Source organism: Anolis sagrei, chromosome X, assembly GCF_037176765.1.
Source record: "Anolis sagrei isolate rAnoSag1 chromosome X, rAnoSag1.mat, whole genome shotgun sequence".
NCBI lineage: Eukaryota > Metazoa > Chordata > Lepidosauria > Squamata > Dactyloidae > Anolis > Anolis sagrei.
This window is the reverse complement of record NC_090034.1, coordinates 36,088,344-36,113,231: the sequence shown is the minus strand read 5'-3', so window position 1 is coordinate 36,113,231 and position 24,888 is coordinate 36,088,344. Positions and strand designations below refer to the sequence as shown.

Genomic DNA, 24,888 nt, shown 5'->3' with positions numbered 1-24,888 from the left:
CTCCAGTTAGTACGCCCAAGGCCCAGAGCTTCCCAGTTCTCAGTGTCTATGCCACAGTTTTTAAGGTTGGCTTTAAGCCCATCTTTAAATCTCTTTCCCTGTCCACTAACATTCTGTTTTCCATTCTTGAGTTGGGAGTAGACTAACTGCTTTGGGAGGCGGTGATTGGGCATTCAGACAACGTGACATTCAGTCCTGTGGAGTTGATGGTGTAGGAGCATCCCTTCAGTGCTGGTGGTCTTTGCTTCTTCCAGGATACTGGCATTTCTCTGCCTATTTTCCCAAGAGATTTGCAGAATAATAATTAATAATCTTTAGTTTTATCCTGACTCATCTCCCCGAAAGGACTCGGGGCAGCTCACAACATGAGTAAAACACAATAAACAATATATACAAAATAAATGACAAGTTAATAAAGGAAAACAAAAAGCAAATAAGCAATTGAAACAATAAACAGTAAAAAATTAGTTAAAAGCACATTTAAAACACAGTGGTTCCAACAGATTTAAAACATAGTGGATCCAATTGATTTTTTTGGAGGCAATGATGATGGAGTTGTTCCAGGAGTTGAGTGTGACATTGGTTGACAGTCCACATTTCCAGGCATTGACAGGGTTGGAAAGTCAATGGCTTTATAAACAAGCACCTCAGTATCCCTACAGAGGTTCAGATCCTCACACACTCTGTGCTTCATTTGGTGCACCTGGACTGTGGAGCAGCTGGCTGGGAGACAGCTGCATTAAGATCACTACTGACCGAAAGGTCATGACTTCGAAGCCAGCTCGGGTTGGACTGAGTTTCCGACCAATTTGTGTAGCTTGTTGTCGACCTTTGCAGCCCAAAAGACAGTTGCATCTGTCAAGTAGGAAATTAAGGTATCACTTATGTGGGGTGGCTAATTTAACTAATTTATGAGGCCATAAAAATCTTCAGCAAGCATGCAAAGAATGAGGAAGTACTTCATCAGTGTCACAAATGGACAGTGAAGCGACAGCTCTCCTAGTGGCAGAAAACCCTCATGAAAAAGCTGGATGGTTAAACAGTCTCTGAGTGTCTGTCTATATATGTTGTGTGTCTACGGCATTGAATGTTTGCTATGTATATGTACATTGTAATCCGCCCTGAGTCCCCTGCGGGGTGAGAAGGGCGGAATATAAATACTGTAAATAAAAATGCTGCACTCGCAGAGCTCAGGTGGTGTTGTATTTCAGTGTCAATGTTCACTTTTGTGGAGAAGTGGCTGCCAAGGTAGCAGAAATGGTCAACGTTTTCTAAAGTTACACCATTAAGCTGTATCTCTGGCATTGGAGAGGGGTTGGTTGGTGAGTGCTGGAAGAGCACGTTGGTTTTCTCAATGTTCAGTGAGAGGCCGCGCTTCTCCTATGCTAGGTGTTTAGCGTGGCTTGTAGGTCTTCTTCTCAATGAGCAGAGACTGTAACATAGTAAGACAAGAAGAAATGACGTCTATATCCCACTGTTCCAACCCTTCCCTGAGAGTCAGCCCCATTGAATGCAATGGGGAGGTACTACTTGAGCGGGTGTCTCCACGGGCTCTGTCAAAGCGCCGTATTTGAATGCGGAATGCTACTCTGCTCGCTCCCCTTTGACGTTCAACCATAGTCCGGCCCCATTCTGACGTGGAGGGAAGCCTCCTCGGGCCGCAGGGAGGAGCAACGCAGAAAAAGAGCCCCCAGAAGAGACGCTGGCGTCACCGAGGCTCCACAGAGGCCTCTCCACTCCCAGCAGTCCGGCGGCATAAACCGTCCGCCACGAAAGGAAACGTTCCGCCGCTCCGCCGCCTGCCAGCCAGCGCAGTCGGCCCCGCCCCTGTTTTGTTTTCCCCGGCGGCTGAGGTCCGAGGGGCGCATGCGCGAGAAGGCGGAACCCTCCGGCGCCGGGGAGGCGTTTAGGGCGGGGAAGGAGAAAGGTGGCACACCGCCCCCTCCCTCCCTCGGCCTGAAGCAGCCGCGGCAGCAGCAGCAGGAGCGCCACGTCTCCGAGGGAGCCGGCGTAGGCAAGTCCGGGGCCTGGGGGCGGCTTCTGTTCTGAGGCGGGGGAGCACGGCTGCCTGGGCTGGGAAGGCTCTCTGTGGGCAGGCCTTCGGAGGACGGAGCGCTTCCGAGGTACATTTGGGGCGGGGAATCAAGCCAGGGCTTCCCGAGCGTGAGGGGTTTCTTCGCCGCCGCCTTCTTGTCACTCCTAGCTGTCTGGGGGATTCTGGGAGCGGCAGCCCAGAAGGGAAAAACAAAATAAACAGGCCCTCAATCCAGAAGGACTGCCAAGGAATCTGCGGGGCTGGAGGCTCTTTTTCCAGGAAGGAACTGCACACAGGATCCCTCGCTTCAGCAAAGCCTGGGGGTCCTGTGAAATGCATGAGGGTTGCCCCACGTGAAGGCCCATAGGCACACATCATCATCATCATCATCGTCACCATCACTGACATTTCCATCCTCCTTGTTGAATCAGCTGAGCGCCTGGGAAGAGAGACTCCAAGGTCAGATCTTGTGTGAGCCCTCCAGGTTGTGTTTATATTTTATGTTGATCTGTTTTGGCTGTGTTCTACCCCACCCTAGCCATTAGGAGATGCGAGTAACTAATAATAATTATTATTATTACTTGGACTTAATATGCATGTATGCTGTGTTGTTATATGCATGTAAATTAATAATAATAATAATAATAATAATAATAATGTTGGCTGTCAACTTAGAGCAATTCCATGATCCCCCCCCTCCCCCCAGGGCTTTCGTAAGCAAGGAAGACTAATCAGAGGTGGTTTTCTGGGGGGTTTTTTTGGCCTGCACCTTACTCTGAAAGAGAGCCCTATGGCACCGAGGATTCCTTCGCATTCTCCCATCCGAGGACTGATAAAGGGAATGCTTTTAAATGCCTCATCATCCCCCCTGAAGATTCAGATGTGGTCCCTCCCAGCCTTTAGCCTTGCTAGTTTATGATTGAAGTGGAAAGGATAGGAACCCACTCTCAGTCTGATGCTCTGACCCCAAGCATAAGCAGATGTGGTGGGCCCAAGGGAGGCTTCCCCGCCTCTGGGGTCCTCAGGGTATGCTGCCAAAACAAATGGGCAAACTAGGAATGGCGATGGCCCACTTTTGGATTTGAAAGATTGCTTTCAAAAATTGTTTAATATTTAACAGAAGCTGGAAGGGGCTACATAGCCTTCCAGGAGTGGTTCAGAAAAGAGGTGGCTCATCTCCATTTCTAAGGCAAAGAGCTGGCGTTGTCAGTAGATGACATAGACGGTCACGTGGCCAGCATGACTGCATGGAGCGCTGTTACCTTCCCGCCGAAGCAGTACCTATTGATCTCCTCACATTTGCATCTTTTCAAACTGTTAGGTTGGTAGAAGCTGTGGCTAACAACGGTAGCTCACCCCATCCCACAGATTCGAACCGCCAAACTTCCGGTCAGCATATTCTGTGGTTTAACCCGCTGTGTCACCGTAGTCCCATGAGATATATATATATATATAGAGAGAGAGAGAGAGAGAGAGAGAGAGAGAGATACAGAGACACACACAAACACACAAATATATAAAGCTTTTTTCAGTTGGTGGTTCTGAAAGTAATGTGCATTTTGCAATCAATTGTGTCTTAGAACTGAAGAAATATAGTATATCTTTTTTTCCCCTGGGTGGCATGGAAAAAGGTGGAAAATCATCCCTTTTGCCTTTCCCTCTCTACTGTAGACTGAAGATTTAATTTGGATTGAGGCCTGGCCTACAATACAGATATGAAATCTACAGGACTTTATAGATGAAGGGTTATGAATATTGATTTTAAGCTGTATTTCAGCATTTGCATATAGTTCATAAGCATGGGGGTCCTGGACTTGTATCTTGTGCATGCATTTCTAAGGGTTATTGTGACTTGCTGAGCAGTATTACTGTACTATCCTCTTAACTGTTAATTATTGATTCAGTCAAAATGAATCAATGCATTCCTTCCATTTATATTTTTTCTCATATGGCAGCTGGGGAATGTGTGACCTTCCAAATATTTTTGGACTGCAACCTGCATCAGCCCTAGGCAGCATTGCTGATGGTGAAAGACCATAGGAGTTGCAATTCAACACAACCTGGAAAGATGTCACCTTCCCTTTCATATAAGGAGAGTCTATTGCAGTGTTTTTCAAATATTGTTCTGGGGATCTTGGGATTCCTTGAAAACTTCTCAAATGGTGTTCTCTGAAGCAGCAGATTAATAATTTTGACTGTTTCCTTGAAAAATTGATATTACCATGAAATTTTGCTGTTGCAAGATAATTGAGATGACTTCTAAGACAAACACTTGGAATTCATTGAAGATGAGGGTATGAGCAACAGGCCTGAATACCTTCTTACATACAATAATTGTGTGCTCTAAATAAAAAGGGGCTATTTCCAACCGGTATCCAGACAATTTTGCATACATTCACTCATGACGCTATAGTATTTCATTATGTATTTATTGAGTGCCACAATTAAGCAGTTTCGCTGCAAAAGATGAATATGGCTACCCTCTTTGAAGACACATCCAAATACATTTTAACATAAAATATTTTTACGCAGTTGGGTAATATTTTGACCTCATAGCTGCACCATACAACTCAAGAAAGAGTCAGATGTAATGGTTCTAGAGGTGAACATCAGATTGATTTGTTTCAAAACACTGACTTAATAACGCATTTGAGTATTCCTAACCCTAAAGCACATTCTTGAATAATCTGCAATATGCATGAGTAGAATGTTTTGAAAACTTCTCAAATGTAGGATGCATTTAAGAAGAAGAACAACAACAAAAAACCTATGTGGTTTCAAACTACAAGTTTTCTAGTCTAGCATTCTGTTCCCAGATACTATTGAGTCGCCTGCAATCAGGACATCCCTGCAATAGCACCCTCCTACTCATGTTCCTAACTAACTGGGAACTACCACTGAGGCTTTCTGCCTCTGATACTGAAGGTAATATATAACCAGCATGACTCATAGCCATTCATAGCTTTATTTACTTGTGAAACCTCTACATTGATTGGCATTGCTATTTCCTGTGAAATTTAACTCCATCGTTTAACTATGTTTTTCATATTTTCTTTTATCTTTCTCAAATCTCTTTCCATTCAGATTTGCTGGATGACCAAGGGTTTATATATAAGGAAAGGTAAACCTTTGCTTAACTGGACCTAAGAAAGTTCATCTGTAAAGTCAACCTCTTCCTTTTTTCACTTCTCTTTGAAGCAGGCCAGCATTGACTGGCTGCAGGTTCTCCTTCTCCCAGCCAACTCTGATCCTAATGAGTAATTCATTCATTCACAGTAGAATATATGGTGGTTTCTCAGCCAGATATGTGTCCGCTGTTGTTTTTTTTAAGTGCATAGTCCTATAAATGAAACTGTTGGGCGGATAATAGTTTGGCTCCTTTACAATTGGAATGGTGATAATAAAGGACAACTGGGACTGGTAATGAAGACAGTTCATGCCTTCTCTCAGTAGGAAGCCAGCACATTCAAAATGCTTCCTAATGCAGTATCCTTTCACCCGCTAATTGAGAACTCTTGCTTGGTCATTGGACAGTTTTCTGGGATTTAGGCTTGTACAGACTTGGCAAATAGGACTGTAGTGTGTAGTTCTCTATGCCTAGGACTTATTGTTTGTTTTCATTTGTTATTAATGTTTTTAAAAAGGAACAAGAGGTAGCATGTGCTAGAGCATGTTCTGCCCAAGATACTGGAGAGCAGCTACCAGTCAGATCAAACAGGACAGGGCTAGATGGACAAATGGTCCTCATGTGATGCAAGACATTTCCATATAAATGCTGAATTTTCATGACCTGATAAAAGAGAAGTTGAATTCCAAGAGGCAAAAATATTTGGAAAAAAATCAATTCTAACCATGGCTGTTCTGTGTGAATAAGAGGAAGGAGTATGTTGTGCAGGGTCTCGGGTCAGTTTGAGCCCATTCTGTGTGGAACATACAGTAGAAGGTACTTCTTTGCTCACCACTGTGTCTTATTTTCTCCATATGAATGAAAGACACGGAGCATTGATTGTGAAAGTAAAGCATTGAACACCTCTGCTCTCATGAGGTCACAAACCTGCTGCTGATATAGCAATTTTGTTTAAACTGCCTAGCTTTCAGTATATCTACTCTATAGAATTAATGCAGTTTGACACCACTTTAAGTGCCATGGCTCAATGCAAGAGAATTTTGGAATTTGTAGCTTACTGATACTCCAATACTCTTTGGCAGAGAAGGCTAAATACCTTGTAAAACTAGAACTCCTGTGATTCCAAAACATGGAGCGACATTACTGAAAGTGGCATTGAACTGTATTAATTCTGCAGTGTAGATGCACCCTCTCTGTGTTGGAGAAACAGTAGTGACCAATATCATAATTGATAGCCCTTGATACCTTCCTCTTTGAATAATTTGTTTTAAGATTAGTGGCCACTTTCCTGCTTTGTGGTGATGAATTCCATCTCTGCTTCTTCATTGGCAAATAGGTACAATATGGGTTTTATTAAGGAAGGGTTTCTGTATGTCAATAAGTGGCAATGGAAACATAATAATGAAATGTAGAATGCAGAGATCAAGCTTGTCCTGGCAATTTTAGGGGTAATCTATGCCTTATTTCTCCCTTAGTTTTCAGGTCCTCCTTCCCAGATGCAACAAATGTTCCATGACAACAAAACAGCCCTCATAGGCCTGTTTTGTATATTGACCATGTGTATTTTTGTTTTGCCTAAACTTTGAAATCCCCCAATCCTGCTGCTATCCCTCATGCATGATTGGTGCAGGTTTGATTACATGTAGATCATTGTTTTGGAAAATGATTTTGGCATATGTGATGCATGCATGTGATCTCTTGAACCAGGAGTATGTTTTGAAAAATAAGTAAATCTCTTTTTGTTTCCAGAGAGTAGTGAAATTTGGTAATTGCCTTTTCTTCCTCAGGCTACTTCAGTGATCTCCAATAACTCTGGAATTGCCTGCCGACTTGACTTGGACTGAACTGAGTTGCCTGCTGTAAATCAACAGATGAGAAAGACTTAGTCTTGTGCAATCTCCTTGCTAGGAGGCTTGCTTATGGATACACACAGGACTCCGTAGTTCACTTCGAAGAGGTGTTATCCCGCTAGGGAAAACATTGTCCCTGCATCTTGACTACGCCCGCCATGGACTCTTCAATGGTCCTGCTGGAAAAGCAAGCCAACAACAGTGGCCCATGCACTTCTGAGAGGCATGTGAACCTTGAGGTGAAATTGAATGAGCTAGCAGAAGGAGATAGTTTCAATAGTAAGCAATCCTTTTGATCAGCTTTTGGTTTTTGCTATTTTAAGAAAAAACATATTGTTTTTGGAGTTTGAAAAAATTACCTTTTAGGCCACAACTCCTAGTATCCCCCAGTTGGAATGGCCAGTAGGCATATACAGCTGGGCTTTAATCTAAAGAGCTAACTTTATCAAGCTGAGGCTTTGAGAGACCCACAAGCAAAGCTTTAACACAATACCCCCCCCCCTTGCTTTTACTTCATAGCTGATATTTAGTGGTATATTGCCTCTGCATGTGGAAGTGCTGTTTCATTAGTGCTAGTAGTCACTGATAGGCCTAGCCTTCTTCGTGTATTTATCTAGCCTCACCCCTTTCGAGCCATTTAAGTTAGAAGACACTTGCATTAAAAAAAAAAATACCTTCACAAGCCTATATGTGTATCGTGTAAGGAAGTACTTATTTTCCTGCTCTAAATCTAATGCAAATTAGGCCTTTCCAAAGATATTTAATGACCAAGTCGAAGGACAAAGTGGTACCCTCCCCATTTCACATACAGAAGCTGGTTTGACTGGGAGTCCATTATTGTTCAACACTAGTAAGGTTCATAGACTGGGCAGCTTATGCTGTGCCACTCTGCCCTCTTGCCACCTCACCTCTGTGCCCCACTCTCCAGCATAGTGGTAGGACCAGTGTTCCCATCCATCAATTGCATTGGATATTTATGAGTTCCAGTGTAGTAAAAGGCTGAAGAGGACTTCTTGGGGGTGCCTCTTTGCTCTGGTAGCTGCTTGTTTGGTCCTCCCCACCTTGATGTTCAGTAGTGTCCGGAGACCAGTGGCATCACTAGGATTGGTGTCACCCATTGAGATAACTCATGGTGTTTCACATTTGTCCTTTGTCCAACTTAGTATGCTTTCATTCCCTCCCAGCTCTGGGGTCCCTTCTTTTTTAAAGTTTACATTCTTCCCAAAATATCTTTGTATAGACTGTTTTTTCCAGAGATCAGTCTGTATGAAACTGGTAGGAAGTCTCTAGAAAGTTAATTAGGTCGTAGCTGGGAATGGAGTTAGGCCACACCTGGGGAAGCACACTTAAATGCCTTAGGGGTGGTCTCGAGTTATACATTCCTGGGCTAGGTAAACCTCCCATGTCCTGTGTTTCCCATGATCTGCTCCTAAGCAACAAGTGGTTGGGTTAGATTTGATGGCTCGCTGTCTGCTTTAGGAAATAATTTATTTTGCCTGGGATTCTTTAGGCCAGCGTTGGGCACATTTAGAGGGCCTGGAGGCCAATTTTCCATCCCCTAGAACAGAGGTTTCCAAACTTATTTGGCTTACCATCCCCTTTTCAGAAAAAAAGTACCCAGCACCCTGGAAATCTAAGTAAACACATAGAAAGATGCAGTGATTAATTTACATTATTTTATGTGTCTCTATTTCTACCCACACCTTACAGCATGGTAAAGAAAGATACTAGACGCTTGAAATTACAAAATTATTTATTAAAATCAACCATAATAACATTTGCATTGCACACAGAAAATGTGCAGTGCAACATTAGGAAGAACTTCCTGACTGTGAGAGCCGTTCAGCAGTGGAACTCTCTGCCCCAGAGTGTGGTGGAGGCTCCTTCTTTGGAAGCTTTTAAACAGAGGCTGGATGGCCATCTGTCGGGGGTGCTTTGAATGCAATTTTCCTGCTTCTTGGTAGGATGGCCCATGAGGTCTCTTCCAACTCTATGATTCTATAAAGTAATGGATAATAATATTAAAATAAAATGACAAATAAAATGACAAATAACAAAATAACAAATGACAAATCCTAAAAGAGAAGAATGAACCTGCTGCACTGCTATTAGTGTATTCATGTTCAGCTCTATTTTTGTCAGCAGCATGAATTAAAATTTTTAAATACTTACTGCACTTGCACTATTATTAACTACTTGTCTCACAATTCAGAAACAATCTAAATTAGCTTTCATATATGCTGTCTATTTATAATATCTTATTGTAAACAACTCATTATGCATACATATTCCTGCCAATGCATGCTGAACTTCCTGACAGTGCATAAGATGGTCTCCTGCCAACACTTGCAAGTTAAGATCTGTGGGCAGATTTGACCACTGATTGGTTATAACTTGCATGTTGTATGTTTGTTTGGGAAATAAAGTAATCACAATAGCTTTACCTTTGTGTCACACAACAGATGAAACATGTACAAAAGGTTTTTCAAACATGTCTTCTTTCTTTATGTTGCCACTGCCCCCTTTTCATGTGTGTCACCCCCTGCTTCAAACATAGGATATCTTGTGATAATAGTTAGAAAGTCAAATTGGTGACTTTGCCTTCCATCACAAAGTTTGTAATAAATGCTAATCCAACACAATCCAATATTCTATCCTGTTTTCCAGTTGCTAGTGAAAAGGAGAGCCAAGTTCCACTGAAAGAGGAAAGCCTGGTGCCAAACAGCAGCAAGAGCCCTTGTGCAAACGGACCAGAGTCTCACTATCCCAACCTCCCCTTGCCTTTTGATCCCAATGGCGGTCCACATGAGGAAGAACCAGCTCCAGGTGTGCCTGGTTTCCATGACAACCTAAAGTCGGTCCGGGGAGCTAGTGCTGAGGGCGTAGTTCTTAGGAAGGAAGCGTTGCAGTCCCTCAAACTAAGCCTTCCCATGCAAGAGACTCAATTGTGTAAGCATCTGTTTATGGCAGAGCCCCCCTGCCATTTTCTCTTCCTCTGCAAAAAAGCAGCTGTTTTCCCATTTTTCTCGGGGCTTCTGCAAAATTTCTCTCTTCAAAGATTCTTTAAAAGCTTGAACTGATGTCTTGTGTTCTGCAGCAATTGACGCTTGTGACTCTGTGCTTAACACACTTATTTACTTGACTTAATGTTGCAGGTTTGGATAATTGTGGCTGTTAGGATTGTTCAAAATCAATGGTCCCTTTAGAATTCTAATTATTGATATTTTATAAAAGTATACAACACTTAACATAACTATTGCTTATACTAGGCACAACGTAACTATTTTAGTTGATCAATAGTTAGACTTATATCCCATCTTTCCTCCAGTGATGCTGTCTGTTATTCCCATAATCACCCTGTGAGATATGTGAAACTAAGAGAGAGTGACTGTCTCCCAAATCATGGTCAAAATGAACTTGTAACTATTACACTCCCTCTCTTTATGGCGTTTTAGCAAAGAAACCAAAATACGTGAGGCTAAATTATTTATTTATAGTGTAATACTATGTCCTTCTACTCAGAAGTGTTTCTGCAGCATGTTACAACATATAGACAATGGTAATACTGGTTGGGTATCCCTTATCTAGAATGCTATGGAGCAGAAATGCTTTGGGGTTTTTTAGATATTAAAAGAGTTGTAGATTTTCATATATAAACATAATGAGATCTCTTGGAGATGGGACCCAAGTGTAAACACAGAAGTCATTCATGTTCCATGTACCCTTTATACACATAGTCTGAAAGTAATTTCATTTCCTTTGATTAAAAAAATAGGCAATTAAGGCACTGCCACAGACAACATCCTTAATAGAGAGTAATGCCATTTTGCTGGAAAGAGCTGTGGACCCATCCATTCTAAGTGAAGGAACTGTGCACTCTTAATAGCAATGCTTACACAATGTTGTTGGGACTTTTTGGGTGGGCTGGGCCACTTTTTTCACTGCATGCTTGCAAACAAAGCATGTTTTACTTATGCGCATAAATGTTGCACAGAGAAAGGAGGAGCGGGATCATGAAAATATTATAGGCACTGTCTGTCCCAATCCCTCCTGCACACATTGTACATAAGCGGAAGATCATAGAACTATAGAGCTGGAAGAGACCACAAGGGCCATCCAACCCCATAGGTCTTCTGTTTTGAACATTGTTATGAGAAATTTCTCTTAAGATATGATGCATCCCTTGGTTGAACTAATACCCGAGAAATCATGATTTTGACTTCCACTTGGTATATAGCAAAACAGACAGTCTTGTGTCTGTTCAGTTCTTCATCTGTAAGGTGGAGCTTTGTTTTGTTTGTTTTTTAAAGTATTGATCTGACTTGCACAAGTAGGCTAAAACAGAACATTTTAAATGGCAGTATAAAGTAAGCAGAGCCTTATTATTTAACAAAATTCTACGTAGAGATGGGATTCACTGGGTGATCCAACTAGTGAGCGGAAATTGGGGTTTTTTTGCTGCCTTGAATTGTATTATCTCTGTTACTCATTGCTGTTTACATTCTGTACCTGCTGGATCCCATCTTGAGCAGGGATCTGGTAAACCTATGGCATGAACTACACTCCTTGAACTTTCCCTAAAGCAGCATAGTTTAAGCAACAACAAGGAATGTAGCTTCTAATCCCTTCACTAAAACTGAGATGCTGTCTGTCTTCTCTTCTTATGGTATTTCTGTTTTTTATGGTTTTGATAAAAAATAGTATCTTCCTCTTCGAAGTGAAATATCCACGGGCACGGGACGCATCAAAATTCCTCATACCTTCCCTTCATTCTGTAGGCTCTACAGACTCTTCTCTTCCATTGGAGAAGGAAGAACAGATCAGGCTTCAGGCAAGACATCGCCTTGAAGAGCAGCTCAAGCAGTACCGTGTCAAAAGGCATCAGGAGAGAGTAAGAGCCTACAAGTGGATTCCATAATATTTGTTGTGAATGGATTCACTTCATAATTCACATAACTCTGCTTCTTCTGGGCTTCATGTCAAGGATTTCAGACCCTGCTGTGAGAGGGACTTGGCTTCTAGAGGAGCCAGAATTGCAGCATATGGTCTTTCAGCCTTTTGTTTCCCATGCTAATTTTAATGCTTAGGAGTGTCCATTCCATTTATAGTGTTTAAAATATATGTTTTCTTCCAAAGCAGTATACAGCTAAGAATCGTCCTTGCAGTACCCTGGATCCTGAACTGATGCTAAATCCTGAGATCTTGCCAAGAGCCAGCACTGTAGCAATGACAAAAGAATACTCCTTTCTGCGAACGAGTGTTCCACGGGGACCAAAACTGGGAAGCCTGGGCCTTCCAACACATTCAGGTGAAAGAAAAAGTTCTAAATCTTCCCGGTCGAGTAGAATTCGATCTCTGGCTGATTATAGGACTGAAGATGCAGAGGGAAGCCCCAGGGGAGCTGCTCCAGGGACCGATTCGCCCAGTGGATCACTAAAGCAAAACCGAAGCAGTCTGACATCTGTTATCTCTGAGATCAGGGTAACACCCGATCCCGATGAGCGGTTGGAGAATTCCTCCTTGGCTGGAGACAGCATGTCAGAAATTGATGGAAGTGAAGCCGGAATCAGGCTGGATGGCAATGAAAGTGATAGTTCCAGCTACAGCAGTGTATCAGGAAGGGGAATGTATGGTATGCTGCTCAATGCAGAGAGCAGGCAGAGTGTTTCTTTTCCAGTCAATGGCCAAGAGGTCCCTTTGGATGCAGTTGGACAGTTCCCTTCCATCAGAGAGGTGCTACAGGCAGCTGCAACAGAACATCATGCCCAGGATCCAGAAATCAACGGAGAAGCAAGGAGTCGGAGAGACAGCATTTCCAGCAGGTGAGACCTAAGGGGATCATTTCAAATTTTGATTTATCAGGAAGTCATGTTCTGCATTTGAGTAGCCTGTTTAGGAACTAGTCCATCTATTGTGGAATGTTCTGAAGTGTCTTCAACCCTAAATGAGGTCATATTTGCTTAATGTGGGGGTCCTGAATAATTTGGCAATAGTAAAGGTTTTCTGACCAGTAGCTGTTTTAGACGTTTACACAAAACTGTTGTGCAGGGTTTACAGTGGATTCTGCAGAAGATGCTTCAGATGTACTCCACAAAAAGCAAAACCAGCCTGTTTAGCCAACTTTGCAATGGCAGCTTGTTATCAGTAAATGTTCGGTTTTTATACCTCTTTAACATACCTATATGTCTGGGGTCTGGTAAAAACTTCTCAAGCGGAAAGGGGTCACAGATGGAAAAAGTCTGAGAAGCTATGTTCTAGAGTGTATGAGCCTTGTAAATAAGCCTGTTACGAGCCTGTAAAAAGGTTTCCTTTTAATTATTAGCCTGCCAAGAAATTAGTGAGAGTTTGTTGTTGCTTGTGTTCATTTGGCTTTGACATATGGCAGCCCTATGAATGAGAAACCCCCCTGAGCCCCTATCACTAACTGCGATATTTATATCTTGCAAACCCAGAGCTTTAGCTTCCTTTATGGAGTAAATACATCTGTAATGTGTTCTTTCTTTGCATTCCATTTTGTCAGGTATTACTATCTTTTCCAATGAGTCGTTTGGGGTTTTAGACAGGCAGCTTTACTATCCTTACCTGTGGATGTCAAGATCCTTGAACTTTCATCATTCAGGCTATGTTCTCAGTCACCAAGCTCCAGCAGCTTCATCTTTTATGTCAAAGAGCCTAAAGCAATATGCATGAAGAAAGAGATCTCCTTGGTAGAGTCTCAGTGAAATAAGGCTTTAGCCCAGACACACTTAGCTTAACAGAAGAACTGAATCCAGGACTATAGCCTGAAGGAATATGAGGTGGCTCTTCTGAAACTGAGCAGATCTAGGTCAAAATATGTTCTCAGAATTTGCATGCACTACCTTGAGTCCTACCATGGATATAAATTTGGTGTGCATCTGAATCATAGTTGGAATCATGGTTAGCTGAGTTGACCCTTTTCTGCACTGGGTGATCTGTTGGGTTTCATCCAGCATTTTTCTATGAAGGGTAACCTCACTATGTGTTCACCTCTCTATAAACCTTGTTATCATTCTCATGCGCCATTAAGTATGTAATCCACATGAAGTTGTTTCCAGCTTTGGGCACTTAACAAGATTCATGGGTTTATTCCTTTTAGATGCTCTTATCCACTTTAGTCCTTTAAGAATGGGATTATTTGTAGTTTCTCAGAAGCTTACTCCTCTGTGATACTGTAATGATGTCTTAATGCTGATCTCTTTCAAACCACAGTTAGAATTAGCCAATGGATAATTAGTAAATACCACAGCTCAGTTTTATCTCATTTCCACTTAATCACAAGTTATCTCCACATTTAAATAACTTGAACACTTGCCTTGGTTTGGGAGTCATTTGAATGAACTAACAAATAAACTCTGTTTAGTTTTGCTAGCAAAATGGGCCAAGTTGCTTTCAAGTTTCTGAACCAGTCTTGCCAAGCCTAAGGTATTAGAGTATGTTGGGACTATATCATGAGCTGTCTGTTATTGATTTAGCACAAATGAAAATAGCACTGTTGGCACAGCATTTGTCAAAAGCATCTACTTTTTCTCTCCCCAGTATATCAATGGAGAGTTCTGTCGCAGGCACGCATGATGAAATGTTGCAGGTCCTCAAAGAAAAGATGAGGCTTGAAGGACAGCTAGAAGCACTGTCATTAGAAGCCAATGAGGTATGAATGAAGCTGAACATTTTTGCTGAGTGTCATTGAAATTTCTCAAGGGATCTCCTTGTGTGGCACTTAAAAACAAAGAGACTGGGATTGAAAGAACAACACAGTTACATTTATATGTCTGCACAGGAAGGCATTTGACAGGGTCTTTTTGAACAGTAGGCTCTGAATAAAAAGAAAGCAAAGTGTTGCGCGCGCGCGCGCGCGTATGTCTGTGTGTATATGTAGGTATGTATATATATAATGGTAATGAAACTACAGTGGGTCCTTGGTAACTGCTGGAGTTTGGTTCCAGGAATCCCTGTGGTTAGCAAAATCAATGGATGCTCATTGTATACAGTGGTGTGAGAAAATAGACCCCTTATATAATATGGAAAAATCAAGGTTTCCTTTTGGAAGTTAAAAAAATTCAAGATACAGAATCTTGAAAATATTTTTTTTACAGAGGATCACCTGAACATTTTTTTTCTACAGTTGTGGAACTTCATAAACTGAGTGTGGGATGGTTGTATTCCCACCCCAGGATAGTAGGGCCTAATGAAGTCCAGCTAAGAAACTGCTTCTTAAATGGTGGTTTCCAGCCCCAAATGGAACTCAGTCTTGACATCATGAAGCATTTGGCAAGAGTGAAATGTTAAGGAATGCCACCCATTTACACAAATCTGTTACCAGCAACATGCAGTGGTTACAGTGGACTCTGTAGAAAATGCTTCAGCTGTACTCCACAAAAAGGAAAATTGGTCTGCTTAGCAAGCCTTGCAAATGCTGATTTGTTATCCGTAAATGTTTGATTTTGTATGCCTATTTTATATATCTAAATGCCTAGGGTCCCATAAGGGGCTGCGGTGGCGCAACGGGTTAAACCGCTAAGCTACAGAACTTGCTGATCAGACAGTTGGCAGTTCAAATCCACACAATGGGGTGAGCTCCCATTGTCAGCCCCAGCTTCTGCCAACCTAGCAGTTTGAAAAGATACAAATGTGAGGAGATCAATAGGTACTGTTTTTGTGGGAAGGTAACAGTGCTCCATGCAGTCATGTTGGCCAAATGACCTAGGAGGCGTTTATGGTCAACACCGGCTCTTTGGCTTAGAAATGGAGATGAGTACCACTCCCCTCAGAGGTGGACTCGGCTAAACTTAATGTCAAGGGGAAAACTTTACCTTTACTTTAGGGTCATATAAAAAAATTCGGGCAGAAAGGGCTGCGAGTGGAAAAGATGTAAGAAGCCATGATCTAAGACACTGTGGTCCTTGATGAGAAGGTTGATTGTTGATTGTGTGAAATGCAGATTTCAAGAGGAGCTTGAAAGACCATCATAATCTGTCCGCCTTCTGTGTCGCCTGAATCCCAATGACACATTTTAAAATATTATAAATGTTGGTTTTATTCAGGCTTTCAAAGAAAAGACAGAATTGCAAGCCCAGCTTGCTGCTTTGCACATGAAGCTCAAGACCCAGATGGAGCATAGTGAGAGCAGCCAGCAGAAGCAGGAGTCTCTGAATGTGGAGGTGGCCACCTTAAAACAGTCTTGCTGGGACCTGGAACGAGCCATGGCAGAGCTGCAGGCAGCGCTGGAGGCCAAGAATGCTGGCTTAGCCGCTTCCAGCAATGACCTGCAGGTGGCAGAAGAGCAATACCAAAGGCTGATGGGGAAAGTCGAAGACCTGCAGAAAAGCGTCCTAACGAAGGATAGCACAGGTAAGGCAATGGACCAGGGTGCCAAACCCATTTTCATGGAGGGCCACATCAGCCTGATGGTTGCCAGCTAAGGCCCATTGAATCCATGGACAGAGAATCTGTGGAGACAGAGAGAGGGCCAGCTATATTTTTTTTACAGAGTAGTCAGTGCACTTTCGTTTTTACCCAGTTTGGGTCCCCAGATGTTATTGAGCAACAGCTCCCATCCCTTTTGCTCATCCACCAGGTGGACTGGGAATAATGGAATTGTAACCCTACAGCACCTGTAGTACTCAGGTTGGGGAAAAGTGAAAGGACATTTTAAAGCAAGACATCACATCCACAGCCTTTGTATCCAGATCCAAACCCTAACATCCTGACTAAAAAGAACAAATGGCAGACTTCCAGATGTCAATGTATCCAAACCCCCATCAGCTCTAATCATGATGCTGTCTAATGGTGAGGAATACAAGAGTCGTGGCCCAGCACCTGGAGGGCTACATAAAATGACAGGGAGGGTCAAATTCAGTTGTGGGCCTTGAGTTAGACACTTGTGTAAGAGATGCACAAGCTTTTGATTTTTATCCATTCACAGTCGATTTTCTGTGAACAATGTATAATATTATTTTAGGAATTTTTCATACACATTGGGCAGTTTATCTTGAATTCCCAAATTGTCAACATGAGTGGCTGTAATAACCACTTTCCATTGGCTCAATGTATACAAACTTTGTTTCATTCACAAAATTATTACATTGTATTGTATAACATTATCCCCAGGTAATGGGTAGAAGATGCATGCGAACCAAATGAATTTTGGGTTTAAATCTGGGTTCCAGCTTCACAATAACAACTTATCATGGATGTATCTGCAAATGCAAGTGTTCCAAAATTAGGACCAAAAACATATCTGGGCCCAAGTCTTTTGAATAAGGAATATTCAGCATGTACCAACAGTTTAGTAATGTATGACTTTTAAATTGGGTTTAGTGGTTTGTTTTTCTTGTTAGCAGGGTTAGAGTTTTGAAACATTCCTGTGGTTGTCTATTTTTATGTTCACAGATGGGATATGAATCTCTGAAAAATGAAGATGTGATTTCCACGCTGTTGTTATTGGTAGAGTTGCTAAACCTTACTACTTTTATTTCTCTTTGGCTTTTAGTGCATGATCTCCGGCAGCAGCTTTCGTCCTTACAAAGCCAGCTCCAGCAGGTGCAGTTGGAACGCACAACATTGACCAATAAGCTGAAATCATCTCAAGCAGAGATTGCCTCATTGCAAAAAGTACGGCACTGGTACCAGCAGCAGTTGGCTGTGGCCCAGGAAGCAAGGGTTCGGCTGCAGAGCGAGATGGCAAACATCCAGGTGAATATGACTTTCCTCCTATTCCTGTAGTATTTTGGTCCTATAGTATTTTTGTTGTGGAATGTTACCATGGTACAGTTTCTCATTAAGACATTTGACCATGACTAACTGATGAGTTCATGGCTGAACCAGGATTTGCCCTAGGTCTCTCTGTCAATAATAGCACAGTTAGCAATAGTACAGTTGGCTCTCCACATTGGCAGGTTTAAATTTTGCAAATTTGACAATTCATGGATTTGATAATATGTTCTTTCTAGGCCATTTCTGTCAAACTCAAAGCCCACAGGATGAATGCGGCTCACCATGTCATTTTATATGGCCCTCCAGATGCTGGGCTACAACTGTATTTCCTCATCATTAGACATGATCATGACTAGAGATGATGGGAGTTGGGGTACAGGAACATCTGGGAGACTGCAGTATGTTCTGTTTAGGCAGGAGAGTGGAGTTTGGATGTAGAAACAAGGCTTGTGGATATGATGTCTGGCTTCAAAATGCCCTTTGACCTTTTCCCAACCTCAGAACTGCAAAGGCTGTTGGGTTGCTATTCCCATTATCCCCAGTCTGCATGGCAGAGAATAAAAAGTATGAGAGGAGTTCAATAACATTTGGGAACCCAAAATGGATAAAAATTAAAGAGCACCAACCACTATGTGAGATAGGTAGAGAGATAGATACACATACATACAAACACATAAAGTTTGGTGCTCTTTATATATGGTTGGCCCTCTGTATCCATGGCTTTTCTGTCCGTGGATTCAACAGCCCACTGAAGGCAACCATCAGGCAGATGTAGCCCTGCATGAAAATGAGTTTGACACCCTTGCCTTAGGTGTACCATAACTCAAAACTTGCTTGAGCGCACTTAACAGTTAATTATATAAATGTTATGTAGCAGAACGGACCCTGCAACAAAATATTGGAGTGTGAAGTACCCCTTTTGAGGGTATCCTATTTTCTTCCCACTTGCTCTTAATTCTTTTCAGTCCACTAGCTATGCTCACTCATGACTGGGCTCTTTTGGTACCTCCCTATCAACTATTCTTGCCATTTTTTGAAATGCTTTTACACTTTATTTTTGAAAACCTTGGTGTTCCATCTAGCCTGGTCGTACACTTGTGTACTCTTGGTGCCATGTTTGCTACATAGGCGACAAAACACAATGCTTAAGCATGAGAAAGAGAATGTGTGGTGATACTTGGGCTGAAGTAGGTCACAGAACTGTCAGGTCATTTGAGGATTACCAGACTATCAAGAAGTCTTAAATTTTAGTACATGCATGATCAGGATGAGGATGATTTATTTCTACCCTGCTCTTCTATTTATGAGTAGCTTACCAAAAAGGGGGGAGGGAAAGAAACAACAATTGGTATGGACTTCATGAAACACTGCACTGTAATAGAACAATGTAATTGTCTTGATGTCCAACATGGAGTACTGATAGTATTAAAAGCAGGCTAAAGTGGCATAAAGTGGCATAGTTGAAAACCACCGAGAAGCATCATGGCTTCAGGAAATGTGTCTTAGTTGAGAGTCCGAGCTCCGAATGATATCTCCTCTCATCCTCTTGTCTTCCCAAGGCTGGCCAGATGACACAGGTGGGCCTATTGGAGCATCTCAAGCTGGAGAATGTAACACTCTCTCATCAGTTAACAGAGACTCAGCACAGATCCATCAAAGAGAAGGAGCGAATAGCTACGCAGTTACAAAATATAGAGGTAAAGCTTCAAGTGTACTTTTCTGTGGATTTGCTGAGGTTTCCTAATGAAGGGTTTTCCCTTTGGAAGTGGATGAACAAAAACTAGTTGTATTCATCTGTATGTGTTTACTGTTGGGCTATAATCCCCAAACTTTGTGATTTGAAAAGAAGAAACTCAAATGCCCATTTTCTTTGTGCTGTGCATGTTTAGATATACATGTGACAGTTTGTATTCAGATCCATAGGTCACTACTCTAGTTTTTAAATTGGGTTGTTCCAAATCATAGGAAATGTATACACAATGTGTTCATTTGGCTGCAATAGTAATTCCCAGTAAAGTTTACCAAATGTATTAGTGTATATGTCTATCTCATGTAAAAGTAGAAGGCATGTTTTGGGACCAAATTTGTGGACTTGGATATGGCTTGTGGATAGGTTGGTGTTTCTACCAGAATAGTGTGCTTTCCGCCACTCTGCTCAGAGAGGGTCAATGTTCTGACTATAATTTCTAGAATTATATATGAGTATATACAGTAACTGGAGGTACTTTTCCTGATGGCCATGGTGAAAAGGAGAATGGGAAAATGCAAGCCCCACGCTTGGTATGGATGTATTGTGATCTCCATGATATTTGGGAAAGTGTGGATTAGCTTGCTTTGATAATATGAACCAAAGAACATTTCCTTCCCTAATGTGAATTGAGTTAAATGCTGTCCTAAAGAGGAATGTCTTCAGAACTGAACAATCTGGATAAAGGATGGGGAAAAGGGTATTAAGGTAGTGTACAGGGCTAAATTGTTTGCTTTTCAGTGTTCCTGTATGGTAACGCTGTTTTGGCTGCTTTTTCTCTTTAACTTGTCAACATTGTCTGTTACTTTCAAACAGGCTGACATGTTAGATCAAGAAGCAGCTTTTCTGCAGATCCAAGAAGCGAAGACAATGGTGGAAGACGATTTACAGAGAAAACTGACAGAGTTTGAGGATGAGAAGGAGCAACTCCAGAAAATGGCTGATTCTGCAACAATGTTGGAGCAGGAGCTAGAAAAGGTAAGTTGATAGTTAGAATTCAGGGCTTTTTATAGAAAGTCTAACATAACATTTGCTCCAGGAGTTTACATTTCATATGAGCAGAGGGCAAAAGCTAGTTGAGAAAAAATGAAACTCCCATAAAAACTGTTGTAAACTAGTAAGACATACAAGCTGGGTAGAGTGACAAGCTGGGTAGATGCAGGGAACGCTGTGGATGTAGTATATCTGGATTTCAGAAAGGTCTTCCTTCGACAAGGTCCCCCATGACTTTCTGGCAACAAACTAGTCAAATGTGGCCTAGGCAAAACTATGGTTAGCTGGATCTGCAATTGGTTAAGCAGAGGAACTCAACGAGTGATTCTCACCAATAATAATAATAATAATAATAATAATAATAATAACAACAACAACAACTTTATTCTTATATCCCGCCTCCATTTCCCCGAAGGGACTCGGGGCAGCTTACATGGGGACCAAGCCCAATATAAACAAAGGTTACAAATAACACAATTAAAAACATATAACAGTAAAAGATTTTAAAACAGTAAAACCAATGAAATGTAAAACACCATAAAACATAAACCAGACATCAAACAATCAGTAGCTGAAAGTGGGCATGTGCAGGTTTGAGACTAATAGGGCAGTGCAAGGGCTTTGCAAATACAAAACTGTAGGGCCAGGCTGGGAATAAAGTTCTGGTGATCCAACCAAAGGATTAGGGCTAGGCAGACTTAATCAGTAGCTAAACCATTATTCAAAGGCACATTGGAAGAGCCAAGTTTTCGGGAAGGCGGACAGGGTGGGGGCTAATTTAATCGCCGCGGGCCACTGCAGAGAAGGCCCTCTTCCTTGTTCCCACCAACCATGCTTGTGATGGAGGTGAGAGCAAAAGAAGGGCCTCCCTGGCAGATCTAAGCTTTTCATAGAGGGAGATACGGTCGCGAAGATAATCAGGAGTCAAACCATTTAGGGCAGGGGTCCTCAAACTATTTAAACAGAGGACCAGGTCACAGTCCCTCAACTTGTTGGAGGGCCGGATTATAATTTTAAAAAAGCAGGAATGATTTCCTATGCACACTGCACATATCTTATTTGTAGTGCAGAAAAAAACCCACCTAAAAACAATACAATAATTAAAATGAAGAACAATTTTAACAAATATAAACTTACTAGTATTTCAATGGAAACTGTGGGCCTGCTTTTGGCTGATGAGATAGGGTTGTTGTTATTGTTGTTGTTGTGTGCTTTAAAGTCATTTCAAACTTAGGTTGACCCTGAGCGAGGGCCAGATAAATGACCTTGGAGGGCCGTATCCGGCCCTCGGGCCTTAGTTTGAGGACCCCTGATTTAGGGCTTTGTAGGTAATAACCTGCACTTTGAATTGGGCCCAGAAACTTATTGGGCCCAGTGGAGCTGCTTCAGTAGAGCCGTCATCCACTCTCTGTAACTCGCTCCAGTTAACAACCTGGCTGCCAACCTTTGCACAAGTTGCAGTTTCTGAGCCATCTTCAAAGGCAGCCTCATGTAGAGTGCATTGCAATAATCCAATCTAGATGTAACTAAGGCGTGGACCACTGAGGCCATGTCAAGCTTCTCAAGATACGGTTGCAGTTGGCGCACAAATTTTAACTCTATTTTGCCTTGGTCAGACTACACCTGGAATCACACTGTGTCCAATTCTGGGCACCGCAATTCAAGGGAGAGATTGACAAGCTGGAATGTGTCCAGAAATGGGTAACTCAAATGAGGGTCTGGAGAACAAGCCCTATGAGGAGCGACTTAAAGAGCTGGTCATGTTTAGCCTGCAAAAGAGAAGGCTGAGAGGAGACATGATGGTCGTGCATAAAAATGTGAGTGAGGGAAGTCATAGGGAGGAGGAAGCAAGCTTGTTTTCTGCTGCCCTGGAGACTAGGAGGCAGAACAATGGCTTCAAACTACAAGAAAGGAGATTCTACCTGAACATTAGGAAGAACTTCCTAGCTGTGAGAGCTGTTCATCAGTGGAACTCTCTGCCCTGGAGTGTGGTGGAGGCTCCTCCTTTGGAGGCTTTTAAACAACGGCTGGATGGCCATCTGTCGGGGGTGCTTTGAATGTGATTTTCCTGCTTCTTGGCAAACGGTTAGACTGGATGGTCCATGGGGTCTCTTCCAACTCTATGATTCTATGACTACTAAAGACCCATTTCTGAGGATAAGTTGGCTTGAAATGGAATCTGTTCGCAAGAAGAAAAATTCACATTTTGATTCAAAATCAATTTCTGAGGACCACTATTGCCATTCTTATCCTTTGTACTCTCATTGTAAATGTCCCCAAACTGCAATTTGGGGGTAGCCGATATTGATGAGTGTACATTGCTTATAAATCATAATTGCGGCAAGGATAAAGATGCATATGTTCGCACAGGGAGAGCATCTGAGTGTGAATGTATTTCTTTGCTCTTTATTCAGGTTAAATTGACATTGCATCAACGAGATCTTCAGGTTGAGGCTTTACAGCAGGAACAACTAGATCTCATGAAGCAGTTGAGCTCCACCCAGGAGACATTGCAGACCCGCGAGGAGTCCCTGGCTGACCTGCAGAGACGTTACGATGAGTTGGAGGCCAGGCTGACGGAGCTGCAGGGGGAAGCCACCTCAAAGGATGACTCAATCCGATACTTGCAGAATGAGAAGATCGTCCTGGAAGTAGCACTACAGGTTGCAAAAGCAGGCAAAGAAGGGCTTGATGAAGGAGTTCAGCATTTAGGAGAGAGTACAGAGGCAGCCTCAGATGTTTTACAGCAATTGAGGCAAGAAATAGCCATCAAATCAAGTCAGGTAATCTGCACCTCTGTACCCCATAGACTATACTTTCATTTTTACATTTATCAGCAGTGTGTTATATTGACAAGATTCCCCTAAAGCAGGGATGTCAAACTCATTTTCATGGAGGGCCACGCCATCCTCATGGTTGCCTTCAAAGGGCCATTGAATCCGTAGTCAGAGAATCCTTGGAGAGAGCAAACTCATTCATATATATATATATATATATATACACACACACAAACACACACACACCAGCCGTCCCCTGCCATGCGTTGCTGTGGCCCAGTCTGTGTATATGTGTTTTGTGTGTGTATATATGTGTGCGTATATTTGTTTATATGTGTATTTGCTTATATATATATAGTTTTGCGCATGCGTTGTAATTTTTTTTTTTTTGACTTTTTTAGTCTCTTCTGCTGTGTTTTTCAATGTTTTTATGAGTGATGGTCATTCGTTGGCCTCATATGTGTATTGTGTCCAAATTTGGTTTCAATTTGTTCAGTGGTTTTTGAGTTAAGTTAATCCCACAAATGAACATTACATTTTTATTTATATAGACTAGCTGTCCCCTGCCACGCATTGAAGTGGCCCAGTCTGTGTATATGTGTTTTGTGTGTGTATATGTGTGTTTGCACAATATGGTTTTGCGCATGCGTTGTAATGTATTTTTTGGTTTTTGCCTTTTTAAGTCTCTTCTGCTGTGTTTTTCAGTGTTTTTATGAGTGATGGTCACTTGTTGGCCTGATATGTGTATTGTGTCCAAATTTGGTGTCAATTTGTCCTGTGGCTTTTGAGTTATGTTAATCCTACAAATGAACATTATATTTTTATTTATATAGATGGGTAATTTTTTACTTGGTGGATGGTGCTCTTTAGTTATTTCTCAGTTTGGGTCTCCAGATGTTATTGAAGACAACTCTCATCCCTTTTGATCATCTGCCATGTGGACTGAGCATGATGGGAATTGAAACCCAACAGTCCTTGTGGCTCAGAGGTTTGGGAAAGATTAGAGGACATTTTAAAGCCAGGCAGCCTATCTGCAAGCTTTGTATCTAAACAGAACAAACTGCAGCCTTCCAGATGTTATTGTATCCCAGCTCCCATCTGCCGTAGTCATGGTGTCTAATGATAAAGAATAGAAGAGTTGTAGTCCAGCATAAAATGACATGGTGGGCTGGATTTGGCATATGTGTCCTAAAGTGAAAATATTCCATGATGTTTTATGTTACCCCATCACCTTAGCTAGAGTTTTGACTTTGGAATCAACTATATCTGTAGCAAATCTAACATGTAACCTTTTGGGAAGTGAGCATATTTGGATTCTCTAGCTTCTGATAAGAAGCGGTAATAATCATTTGTTTGGCAAAACCTACCATAGCTGCATGTCTTGTGAATAATGCTACAGTCAAATCAAGATTGTATGCAGCATATTCAAATTCATTTGCTTGAAATGCGGAAAAGTCAGCTTGTACCTTGGAATTTGAGTACTGTTTGCTAGAATTTTGTTCAGAAGTTGTGTTGTCGAAGGCTTTCATGGCCAAAATCACTGGGTTGCTGTGAGTTTTCTGGGCTGTATAGCCATCTTCCAGAAGCATTCTCTATGGCAGGCATCCTCAGAGGTTGTGAGGTCT

The 24,888-nt window shown here is 42.0% G+C and overlaps 1 protein-coding gene across 9 annotated transcripts in view; it reads left to right on the top strand.

Moving 5' to 3' along the window:
* The first annotated feature begins 1,883 nt into the window (after window positions 1-1,883).
* GOLGA3 (golgin A3) overlaps window positions 1,884-24,888 on the top strand; it is a 49,702-nt gene continuing 26,697 nt past the window's right edge. For 3 of the 9 annotated variants that reach the window (XM_067473197.1, XM_067473196.1, XM_067473192.1), the window contains exons 1-11: window positions 1,884-2,014; window positions 6,950-7,291; window positions 9,680-9,961; window positions 11,791-11,903; window positions 12,149-12,834; window positions 14,570-14,681; window positions 16,075-16,381; window positions 17,523-17,725; window positions 19,306-19,443; window positions 20,310-20,471; window positions 22,901-23,269. In XM_067473197.1, coding sequence (XP_067329298.1) covers window positions 7,171-7,291; window positions 9,680-9,961; window positions 11,791-11,903; window positions 12,149-12,834; window positions 14,570-14,681; window positions 16,075-16,381; window positions 17,523-17,725; window positions 19,306-19,443; window positions 20,310-20,471; window positions 22,901-23,269 — 2,493 coding nt within the window. In that variant the 5' untranslated portion in view covers window positions 1,884-2,014; window positions 6,950-7,170. The other 6 variants (XM_067473195.1, XM_067473199.1, XM_067473198.1 and 3 more) reach the window with 6 other exon arrangements.